Below are 12,130 nucleotides of genomic sequence, written 5' to 3'. Positions count from 1 at the left end.
AGAACTACGGCTTTCTGAGTACCCCCTCCCTCCACAAACCTCTCTCTCTCGCTCTCTCGCTCTCTCTCTCCATCCCTCCATAGGAGTGAAAGAAGATTGGTTCCAGATTCTTAGGCTTGACAGTGTGTGGTGGTGGGGGTCGTTTTCAGTTTTACTGCATGATGCAGCTGATCAGCCTCTAGCCAGCTGTCACGTGTGGGTACTCTGGACCCATGCGAGGCCGTGGCCTTAATATCTGGAGCCCATTTGAACAATGTATTAAATGGATTTGAGACCTGATCAGTAGCCCCATGCTAAATGATGCTGTTTTGCTACATTCACCCTGCTCTTGTGATCTATCAGACGAGGGTAATTGGTAATCAATCGATAGGTAATTGAATTGTACCAGTGCTAATTTGTTGTGTTATTAGCTAAGTGGTCACTAATGCTGTGTTAATTGGTTAGCATTTGTTTTTTTCGATGGAGCGCAGTTAGATTGATGTGATTTGTCTCTGTTTCTTACAGGATCACCACCACTGCCGCCTGTATGATGGACCTGCGCAGATACCCCCTGGACGAACAGAACTGCACCTTGGAGATTGAGAGCTGTGAGTTCGCCCGTCGCACTTTGATGACATCATGGGACGAAGGGGGGGGGGGGGGGTGGTCTGATGCTTCAAAGCTGAAAGGTTGCTGAGGATGTGTCATGAGGATGTGTCACGTGGAGAATGAGATGTGATTGCATTAATAAGGAGTTAATTGGGGGTTAATTGAAGGTTAATTGAGCGTTCTAACAAGGCTTGGCACAGAGGGGGTTTGTGCAAGGTCACCTACTTCGTGATAACCATAGCGATATGATTGGTGGGGCATCTCTAATGCTTCTTAGGGCTGTTGGTCTGGAAAATCCTAAATCCTAGTCTCCCTCGCTCTCTCACACACGCACACACACACACACACACAAAATATGAATCAATATTCATGTCACATCAGTGTATGCAGCCACACAGTCTGCCGTCACATTTGCTTGCCTTCTCGCCTTTCTTCATTGCGTCTTGGTAAGTCGATTTACTGACTGTATTTGTGTACACCTGTGTGTCACCGCAAGTGTATGTATGCCTGTGTTTGTGTTTGAGTGGGTTTGTATGTGTGTGTGTGTGACAGAGAGAGAGAGAGAGAGAGAGAGAGAACGTGTGTGTGTGTGTGTGTGTGTGTATTGATGAGTGTGCTGCGTGAGCACTGAAACCTGCGCGTTAGCGTTGGTGCGCGTTAGCGATGGAGGTTGGAGGTTAGTGCAAGGTCCCCAGGGCCTCGCTCTCACCTCAGAAAGAGAGAGGCGGTGCAGATTAGAAAGACAAACTTCAGCACTTTCGCAGCGCTCTAATGCAGCGCTGGCCTTAGCGAGACGCCGACTGCTTCATCTCACATTCCTCACGCATACACACGCTGTTCAGATGGCCAGTCTCCCGGCGCACTCTCTCTCCAAAGAACATTCACCCCAGGTACACCCTCTGAAAACTCCCCTTGCTCTCCGTCCCTTTAGAACAGCCCTTTTGGATACCAATTATAGCCAGTGATTCGGCACAAAAAAAAAATATTATTCCCATAGTTTGAAAAAAAAAAAAGGTGTCTGGCTCCTCAAATCCTTGCGCATGAATCATTTTATTTTATCAACTAGACAAAATCCAGAATGAGAGAATAGAAAAGTTTTTCAAGAGAAGCTCAGGAAAACAGGAGAGTTGTTGCTCAGTAGTTTTGAAAAACTAGTTGAAAAAAGGACAATAGTGACAATAGTGTCGCAGTTTCAGATTCAGTCGTCACCACTGTTCACGTCTGACGTTTTTCCTTCCCTATGCTTGTCTGGTTTGTGTGAGTATTTTAGAATCAGGCCTACGTATGTCTGAGGCAGCCCCTCTATGACCATCTCAGCGCTTTTTCTGCCTATCGGTGACTTTTTCTTTTTTTTGCTAAACAGTCGAAAGCTCTAGAAGACATCCCTATCCTGTGCCTTTTGACGAGGACCTTCCTCAGGTTCCCCTCGCTAAGAAAACACCCGGGCCGCTGACCCAGAGGTGGAACCTTTTGCGTTCCGAAAAGAGAGAGAGAGGCTCTTCCTTGTCTTTTGTGTACACCATCTGTTTTTGCTAATTAGCACAGCTCTTCAACCAGGAGGTAGAAATAATGAGTGAAATAAGCTGGCTCAGTGTGCAGGCGAGGCTGAAGCATCATTGCCTTTTCTTTGGGGACCTTAATTGTCTCGCATTCGTGTAGACTTCCAGCTAACATGAGGGCGTATCTTCCAGGGTTCAAATTAGAGGAATACAAGTTGGTTCCGTATACTGTATGCATTTCATCAGTAAAACCAGCAGTGCAGTGAAGGCTCACGCTTTAGCCATGCCGTCCTTACAGTTAACATTGCATTGCATCACCATGCATGTACATTAGGTGTCCTTATTTTTCTTTCCATTTCAGTTTACCATTTCTGTTTATGTTCTTTCCATTTCAGTTTACCATTTCTGTTTATGTTTCTTTCCATTTCAGTTTACCATTTCTGTTTATGTTCTTTCCATTTCAGTTTACCATTTCTGTTTATGTTTCTTTCCATTTCAGTTTACCATTTCTGTTTATGTTTCTTTCCATTTCTTCATCGTCTGGGTGAGTTGTGTTGCGTTATCTCCTTCACTGCTATATAATCCACCGCCTTCTGTTCCATTTGTAGGCGTTCGGCTTCACTCTTTACCTGTTCTTTCTTCCCCCTCTTAAATCTACACCTCCTTTTCTCTGTCTTTTGACCTCTGACCTCTGTGCTGGCTCTTCTTCCTCTCATTTGACCTCATCCAAGTTAATAAAGATTCAGTGAATCCTTTCATTAAACAAAACAAGCCAACCGGCCCTAGTATGAAGCTGCCAGAATGTTGTGCTCTAACATGAAACATTAGCTCCAACCAACATGAGAAGTTCAAATGCACACAGTGCTCATTAACTACCTATTAACACAGTCCTCCATAGTTTCTCAGTGGCTTGCTGTTCAGGTTTTGCTATGCTTTCACTTTATATTTTCTACTGAAATACATAGACATGTGTTTTTCTATGAGCTACCCGAACAGGTCAGTGGAATTACCTTTAAACATTTTTACTCGCATAGATCTTTTTTTGAAAGCCATTTCAGTTTTAGTCTGCGTAGCGCTGCCCTCAAAAGTGATAAGTGACAAAACAAGTTCACGGCTTGCGTGTGCTGGTGTTAACATACTGTTTGACGTAACTGTTGGTTTTGTATTTACTTTGAGAACTGTCCCCGGAGAGCATGCTCTTGTTTTCCAAAGTTTCGTAGTCCGTCCATCCATACATCCAAAAAAAAGTATCATAGATTTCATGTGCCGGGCCTGAGAAGCCTCCGGATTTTTTTTGGCACGGGTCAGGTTAGGAGCGCTCTCCTGGCACGCCCTCAATTTCAATCAAATCTTCACACTTTTGCCAACGTTTCCATCTGTTCCTGCTCGTGCTGTGAGATTAGCACGCCATGTTAGCAGGTTTGTAGCATTAGGTAGGAGATTTATCCGTGGCAGTGGCGTGCTGAAACCTCAAGCATGTGGTCCTGACATGTAAGGATAGTGTAGCAACATTACTGTTTGTCGTTAGCATTTGGTGTAGCATCCTGTGCCATTAAACTGGGTTTCTCTCTCTCAATATCTTTGTCTATCTGTCAACCCATCTTTCTCATCCAACAACTGTGTTTCGCTCTCTCTCTCTTTCTCTCTCTCTCTCTCACACACACGCGCACACTCTCTCTCTCTGTCTCTCTCTCTCTCACACACACGCGCACACTCTCTCTCTCTCTCTCTCTTTCTTTCCCTCTCTCTCTCTTTCTCTCTCTCTCTCTCTCTCTCTCTCTCTCTCTCTCTCTGTCTCTCTCCCACTCCGCTGGAGTGACAGACAGTGTTAGTAATTGGGTATTCGCTCTGCTGAACACACATCTGTAGTTATCAGATGTTCCTGTCGTGTCAGCGAGCAAAACACACATCACCAGACTGGGGTCACGCACACACATACACACACACACACACACACACACACACACACACAGGGCTGACCAAACACAAATGATACCATGAACCGCAATATGCACACCACTTCTTACGTCAATGAGATCACATATGTGGAAAGTTCTTTGGAACATGTGATCTCCACCACTGCAGTACAGAAATCATTGTGAACCTGTACAATGATTTGATTGAATTGTCCATGGTTGCTATTGGAGGTCTGGTTGGGCTGCGCGGTGTAACAAATGGACGTGTCCCGTACTGTGTTGTAATTTGTCCCTCTCTAAACGTTTTCTCTACTCGGATTGGCCACTTGCCTCCACTTGCCCTCTGTCCACAGAGGACGTTGGGCTGATATTTTCTCATGGTTGGGAAGGGCCGGGAGCGTATTTGCTAATAAAGTGCTAATAGTTGGAGCCGCTGAAGAGGCCTGTAGATAAGCAGTCTGTCCGTGGGGACGCAGAGAGACAGTCAGCCTGGTTAATTACTGCGAGACCTGCTCCAACTCTCACGGCCCGCTCTGCCCCTAACAATCACAGAAAAGACAAATCACATCTTTCCCCCCTCTTGCGCTATCTCTCTCTCATTACTTTTCTTTCTCTGTCTCTATCGCCTGCTTTCGGTGCTCCCCACCCCTTCTCCTCCTCCTCCTCCTCTTCCTCGTCCATCCTCTTAACCCCCACCACCCCGCCATTCCTCTGCTCTTAAATTGTGGTGATGTGTGCTTGGCGTAACCCAACCGCTGACCCTATGCCATTGTGTTAAAATGATGATGTCATGCTTCATGATGATCTATTCCTCTGGCTTGCAGACGGCTACACCACGGACGACATCGAGTTTTACTGGCAGGCTGGCAAATCGGTGAGGGGCGTGAGCAACATCGAGCTGCCTCAGTTCTCCATCATCGACTACCAAACAATTTCGAAGAAAGCCGTGTTTGCCACAGGTACGTCCTGTGAAAGGAGACCCTGGTGGTTTCAATTGTTGGTAAATGTGGCAGATTTGCACCAAAAGGGATTTTAGTTGGAATCCAACTATTGTGGGAATACTGTCATATGCCAGTCAACATAATTGCAAAACTGTCCATCTGGGAATGCTGTGAATGCTTTTAGTAATATAGTGAAATACCATTTTGGGAGTGATTTAAATGCTTTGAGTAGTGTAGTACGTCATCTGAGGTCATAGGTGAAAAGTGGGGAGATGGACACACAATAAGAGCTGAAATGATTATGATGAGGTCAGTGGGGACATTTGATGACCTGTAGTGTGTGTGTATGTTTGTGTGTGTGTGTGTGTGTGTGTGTGTGTGTGTGTGTGTGTGTGTGTGTGTGTGTGTGTGTGTGTGTGTGTGTGTGTGTGTGTGTGTGTGTGTGTGTGTGTGTGTGTGTGTGTGTGTGTGTGTGTGTGTGACCTGTGGTGTGAGTGTGTGTATGGGGATGTATCTACTTGTATCAAAAGTCCTGGACAGATTACACAGAACAGATGTTTTGCATTTTAGCCTCCAAAAATAGAAACAAGTAATTAATTAATTTCCTTCCTTTGTGTGTGTGTATCTGTTCGTTCATGTGTGTGTGTGTGTCCGTGTGTGTGTATGGGGTGTGTGTTGCAGGCTCATACCCCCGTTTGTCTCTGAGTTTTAAGCTGAAGAGGAACATCGGCTACTTCATCCTGCAGACTTACATGCCCTCCACCCTGATCACCATCCTGTCCTGGGTCTCCTTCTGGATCAACTACGACGCCTCAGCTGCTCGAGTGGCTTTAGGTGGGTGTGTGTGTGTGTGTGTGTGTGGTGGGGAGAGTCATTGCCACTCAACAGTTACTCTCGCTTAGCTCTCTGCTTGTGTGAGTCAGTGAGGGATGCATTTTTCTTACTGTCAGTTCCTCGCTGAAGAATTTCTCTGACGTCATTTAATAAGCATTACATAATTTACCTCAAGAACAGTTTGATCTTCTTCTCCCGCTAATCACCATCAGTCTCTCTTTCTGTCTGTGTCTCTCGCTCTTTCTCACTCTGTCTCTTTCTCTTTCTCTCTGTCTCTCCCCCCTCTCTCTGTCTCACTCTCTTTCTCTCTTCCTCTCTCTCTCGCCCCCTCTCTCTGTCTCACTCTGTCTATCTCCCCCCCCCCCTCTCTGTCTCAGCACACACTGCCTCACAGCTGTTCCTCTCACACTCTCCTCCTGTCCTCCATAGGGATCACTACTGTGCTGACTATGACCACCATCAACACCCATTTGCGCGAGACACTGCCCAAGATCCCGTACGTGAAGGCCATCGACATCTACCTGATGGGCTGCTTCGTGTTCGTGTTCCTGGCGCTGCTGGAGTACGCCTTCGTCAACTACATCTTCTTCGGCCGAGGCCCGCACCTGCAGAAGAAGAAGGCCGAGAACTTGGCCAAGAGCACCAACGAGAAGCAGCAGCGCATGGACGCCAACAAAGTCCAGGTGGGGAAACACACACACACACAAAACCACGTACGGTGTTGGAAGTTTAATATAGAAATGTAGAAGTTCTGTGAGGCGCATTGTGTTACCTCCTGGTATGAAATGCGCCATATAAATAAAGTTGATTTGATTTGATTTATTAATATTAATTAATTCATTCTTGTTCTTGTATCTCGTCTTGAGCAAACTCAAGTGTACGCAGTGCGTTCATTTTGCCAACTGCATTAGACACCCATGAAACAAGCCCCCACGGATGTCTAAATCTTTCCATTGTCATTTAGTCCCAGGTGACTAACATTTGAACGCCTCTTGGATGATCACCCGTCGTAAATAAGGGCTTAATTAGTCGCACTTGATCAACATGCGATTAGCCAACTAAGCAAACTAAGAGAAAAACACCCTTTGCACATACGGCCCTACATTTTTACCCCCCCAGAAACACAGTTGTTCCCCAGGGGTTTAACTTCTATCTCCTCAACCCGAAACTTAAAATCTACAATCTTACAAGGCTCCTAAAAAAAATGTGTGCCTGTAATTGGGCACTTTGAATCTCTTCCAACAGCATCAGCCAACTCCAGACATGCTGTAACCCCCGCTGCATATAGTATCAACTTCTCCAGCGTTTGCCAGTGTCAGTGAACATTTGTGTCATGGATACATTTTTTATGTGCTGATTAGTTTTTCTCAGGTAGGCAGTTTTCAGACAGGCAACTAACTTTAAATAAACTGTGCTAAATTGTGACTATTATGCATGAACTAAACTCAAGGTTTACTATTCATGAATTTGGTTTTCATGATAGTGCCGCCCTCGGCCACACGTTACTGGAGGTTCAAAAGCCATCGGAATTGTTATCACAGACTGCAGACTTCTGTACTGAATTTTTCATGTGGAAGTCATGTGATAGTGACTTTAAACTTACTTACTTATGCAAAAACATGAGCTTGTATTTCCGATGCTTGCATTTCCAAAAGGGATGAGATTGCACCCAAGCTGTCTGGCGGTTTTCTTCTGTGCCTAATTGGTTCTTAGCATCTTGCACAGACAGGAAATCAGATTTTTTTTTGCATAGTTTATTGGTCTTCATGCGTGATCCTGTCAAATGTAAGCGTAAGGTGGACTTAATGTTATTTAGACATGGTCGAAATGGGTGCTCATGCATTATGACGTTTATTTTCACATTTTAGTCTGAATAGTGCGGACATGCCCATTTTAGGCGCACCCAGCACAGCGGTATGGGCTTTCAATTTTGTATCTATTTATTTTAATCTGAGCACTAATGGGACCGCTGGTGTCACACTAGAGAAAATAGCCATTAGCACTCCCCTACCACTCCTAATGAAGTATTTACCAACATGTCTATTCTCATGAGATGCTTCATTGCCTGGGATTATTTATGCAGGGTATTACGAATTCCGCAGAACATATACAAAGTTTAAATTAGTTTAAGTAAGTTAGTGACATTGGATGAAATTGGATGAGATCCAGTGACTTCACTTGCCTTCCAATATATAACTAATCCTGTCTGAATATGGCTTAAGATGTATGTCTTTCGATTACAGTGTATCACTACATTTTGACCATGTTTTAACAAGAGGTCCCAATAGATCCCATTAGTCTAAACTGGATGCATTTCCACATAGATATGGGCCCAGGTCAGATGGAAAAAATCGGCAAGTTAAGTTTATTTAGTATATAGCACAGCTCTCACACATTAGTCATTCAAAGTGCTTTTCAAATAAGCAGATGAAAGAAGATAAAAAATAAGAGATTAAGAAAGATAAAGTACATTATAACAGTTATAGAGAACATAGAAAAATACAAGATTAAAAATAAAGCTAAAAGAACATTGAACAAATACATTTATAATAAAGTTAAGAAATAAAAAGTGCATTCAATCAAAGTATCAGAGAACAGTTTAGTCTTAAGTCTAGATGTGAAACTGGCTACAGTTGGAGCACCTTTGATGTCATCAGGAAGTTGGTTCCAGAGCTGAGCAGTATAACAGCTAAAGGCTGCTTCACCATGTTTAGTTCTGACAGCAGGTAGTACCAACAGATTTCTCTCCAGTAATCTGAGAGGTCTAACAGATGTGTACTGCTGAAACAATAAGAGAGCTAATTTGGTCCTGTCCCATTTAGTGATTTATAAACAAGCAGCAGTGCTTAATCGTCTTTGACTTACTTGAAGTGTGAAGTTTTAAGAATTGGATTAATGTGGCTGTGTTTTTGAGATGGTAAAAAGCTGATTTAATTATTGCTTTCACATGGTTATTTGAATTGAGTTCTCAATCAATTAAGATACCAAGGTTTTTAACAGTGTCCACTTTGAGTTATTTTGTGTCAAGATGAGTAACAATCCTAAATCCCGCCTCATTTTTCCCCAAAAAGATTATTTCAGTTTTGTTCTTATTCCGCCGAAGGATTTTGAGACATCCAGCTGTTAATTTGGTTAATGCACTGACAAAGAGATTCTAGGGGACCATAGTCAGCATAGCTATGATAAGCAATGGAATTGTCTTTATTAATTGTCCAAGTGGGAGTCTATAAAGTTTGAATAATAAAGGCCCCAAGATTAACCCCTGGGGGACACCACGGGTCAAGGATGTTGTTTGTTGAGATATAGTTTCCAATGGCAACACAAAGCTCCTGTCTTGTAAGTATGATGAAACCCAATGTTTGTGTAGTAATATATTATGATCAGCAGTGTCAAAGGCTGCACTAAGGTCCAATAACACTAGGACTGATGTTAATGACAGCTGTTTCAGTACTGTGGCGTGCTTAGCATGGAAATCTGACAGAAAGTTATAAAAATAGAATTTGAAGGCGGTTAGTTGATTATAAAGTACTTTTTCAATGATTTTGCCAACAAATGGAAGATTGGATATGGGCCAGTAATTGTTTACTATAGAAGCACCTCTTACTAATTGAGAGGATATGTTCTGCCTGATTTGATCAATTTTACCTTTGCAATAAGACTCAAACTCACTGCACTTATTAGCAGGGAGAAGTTCAGGTGCCAACTGTGAAGGGGTGTTAGTTAACTTCTCGACTGTGAAGGGGGGTTAGTTAACTTCTCGACTGTGAAGGGGTGTTAGTTAACTTCTCGACTGTGAAGGGGGGTTAGTTAACTTCTCGACTGTGAAGGGGGGTTAGTTAACATCTCGACTGTGAAGGGGTGTTAGTTAACTTCTCGACTGTGAAGGGGGGTTAGTTAACTTCTCAACTGTGAAGGGGGGTTAGTTAACTTCTCGACTGTGAAGGGGGTTAGTTAACTTCTCGACTGTGAAGGGGTTAGTTAATTTCTCGACTGTGAAGGGGGGTTAGTTAACTTCTCGACTGTGAAGGGGGGTTAGTTAATTTCTCGACTGTGAAGGGGGCTTAGTTAACTTCTCGACTGTGAAGGGGGCTTAGTTAACTTATCGACTGTGAAGGGGGCTTAGTTAACTTCTCGACTGTGAAGGGGGCTTAGTTAACTTCTCGACTGTTGCGATTAGCATGCAAGTATTGTTTATATGTCTACTATTAGAGAAGAAAGACCGTCTTGCTTTGCATATTTCAGCATTATATGTGTGAAGCATCTCTTTATGGATTTGATAGTGGATCTGAAGTTTGCATTGGCACCATTTTCTTTCAGTCTTCCTACACTCACTTTTTATGAGTTTAACAGTTGTTTTGTTTTTTTCGTGATGCTGTCTGTCTTAAATGTCATCCATAATATTTATTTGAATTAAACCGTTTCAGCAAATCGTCGACAGAGTCTGACAGTTGACTCGAGGTCCTTGAAAGTGCCTGCTAAAAGAGAGCTCTTGTGTGATCATTTATGACTCTTTTCTACAGTCATAGATCAGAATGTGTGGGGATGTAGACACATCAAAGAACACACAGAGTTGATCAGATAAGGCCAAGTCCTTGACAGTTGTAGAGATATTGAGACCCTTTGTGATTACAAGGTCAAGGGTATAACCAAGAGGGTGAGTTGGGTCCTGTACATGCTGTGTTATGGAGGAGGTAGTGCATTAAGTTCCTGAGCATAACTATCTTCTGGATTATCTACAAGCAAGATGAAATCCCCTGATATAATAAAACAACCCAAATCCGACAACAGTTTGCCTAGCTCATCAAGAAAAACTTAAGCAACTTAATGAGAACACCTAATGAGAACACTTTATACGAGCATATAAGTGTTCATATGTGTGTGATCAAATGTAGGTGATCAAGTGATATCACCAAATGATGACTGTTTGCACTGAAAATATTCTTTGAATTGATGGCTATTCCCCCTCCTCTTGTGTCTGTACTAGGTACAAAATAGGGTTTACGTCCTTTCGCTATTCTCACTGGGTATGTATGACATGTAGGTGTCTCCTTTCGCTATTATCACTGGGTATGTATGACATGTTGGTGTATCCCCACTGTCATTGTGATCTGTTGCTTTTCTCCTGACTCCCTCATTTTCTTCTCTTCATCTCTCTTCCTCTATATCCCTCTCTCTCTCTCTCTCTCTCTCTCTCTCTCTCTTTCGTATCTCGATCAGGTCGACGCTCATGGGAACATCCACCTGGCCAACATGGACCTGAGGAACGAGATGACTGGGGTGGAGATGCTGGGTGGCCTGGGAGGCACCAACACCATGTTCTCCTACGACAGCGCCAGCATCCAGTACCGCAAGCCGATGACGGGCCGCGACCTCTACGGCCGGCCCACGCCGTCGCTGGAGCGGCCGATCGGGCCCAAGAAGAGCCGCCTGAGGCGCCGGGCTTCGCAGCTCAAGGTGAAGATCCCCGACCTGACGGACGTCAACGCCATTGACAAGTGGTCGCGCGTCATCTTCCCGTGCTTCTTCAGCTTCTTCAACCTGGTCTACTGGCTATACTACGCTGGTTAAGTAGAGGCCCCCACCCCTGCTCCTGTTGGCCACTCTGGGCTCTACTCGCCATGTCTGTCTGGCATAGGAGTTGCTGCGTGTTGGCCATCATTTAATTGTGACTTACTCGGAGGAGGAAGGAACAAGTCCCAAAACAGGAAGAAGGTTGTTTTCAGTGTACATACAGTTGAATATATAAAAATATAAATACCTATATAAATATATATATATATATATATATAAATGACAAAAAGAAAATTATAATTTAAAAGAGAAGAACAAATGTTTAAAAAGAAATGTAATTTATTAATAATTTATCTTTATCTTGGCTTTTACTCTGTTCATTCATAGAGATAGTCTAGTTAACATTAGTCCAGAGAATTAAGACACAACTCGACTCAGCACCTGCATTTGTGCCAAACACGGATCGCAGAGACTGATCTTCATCACGCAATGGCTTCCCCCCCCCTACAGGGAGACTCATGCTCATCCACTTAGACACACACACACACAGACACACACACACACACACACACACACACACACACAAACACACACACACAGAAGCAGACACCCATACATACACACATACACACACACTCAGATACACACACCTGAGCATACACACACACACACACACACACACACACACACACACACACACACACACACACACTCACACTCACACACACACACACACAGACAGACACACACACACACACACACACACACACACTCACACACACACACACACACAGACAGACACACACACACACACACACACACTTTCTGCATGCCAACAACT

The 12,130-nt window shown here is 43.7% G+C and overlaps 1 protein-coding gene across 2 annotated transcripts in view; it reads left to right on the top strand.

The window, feature by feature from the left end:
- The window catches only part of gabrb1 (gamma-aminobutyric acid type A receptor subunit beta1), a 41,567-nt gene extending 29,685 nt beyond the window's left edge, over nt 1-11,882 (top strand). For both annotated transcript variants that reach the window (XM_012833003.3, XM_031580322.2), the window contains 5 exons: nt 505-587; nt 4,828-4,962; nt 5,626-5,778; nt 6,208-6,461; nt 10,996-11,882. In XM_012833003.3, the coding sequence (XP_012688457.1) occupies nt 505-587; nt 4,828-4,962; nt 5,626-5,778; nt 6,208-6,461; nt 10,996-11,346 (976 nt within the window). In that variant the 3' untranslated portion in view covers nt 11,347-11,882. The remainder of the gene's footprint in view (nt 1-504; nt 588-4,827; nt 4,963-5,625; nt 5,779-6,207; nt 6,462-10,995) is intronic.
- Nucleotides 11,883-12,130: the final 248 nt, after the last annotated feature.

Source organism: Clupea harengus, chromosome 14 (genome assembly GCF_900700415.2).
Source record: "Clupea harengus chromosome 14, Ch_v2.0.2, whole genome shotgun sequence".
NCBI classification, from domain to species: domain Eukaryota; kingdom Metazoa; phylum Chordata; class Actinopteri; order Clupeiformes; family Clupeidae; genus Clupea; species Clupea harengus.
The sequence above is the reverse complement of the archived record's forward strand: the minus strand, read 5'-3'. Positions and strand labels throughout refer to the sequence as shown.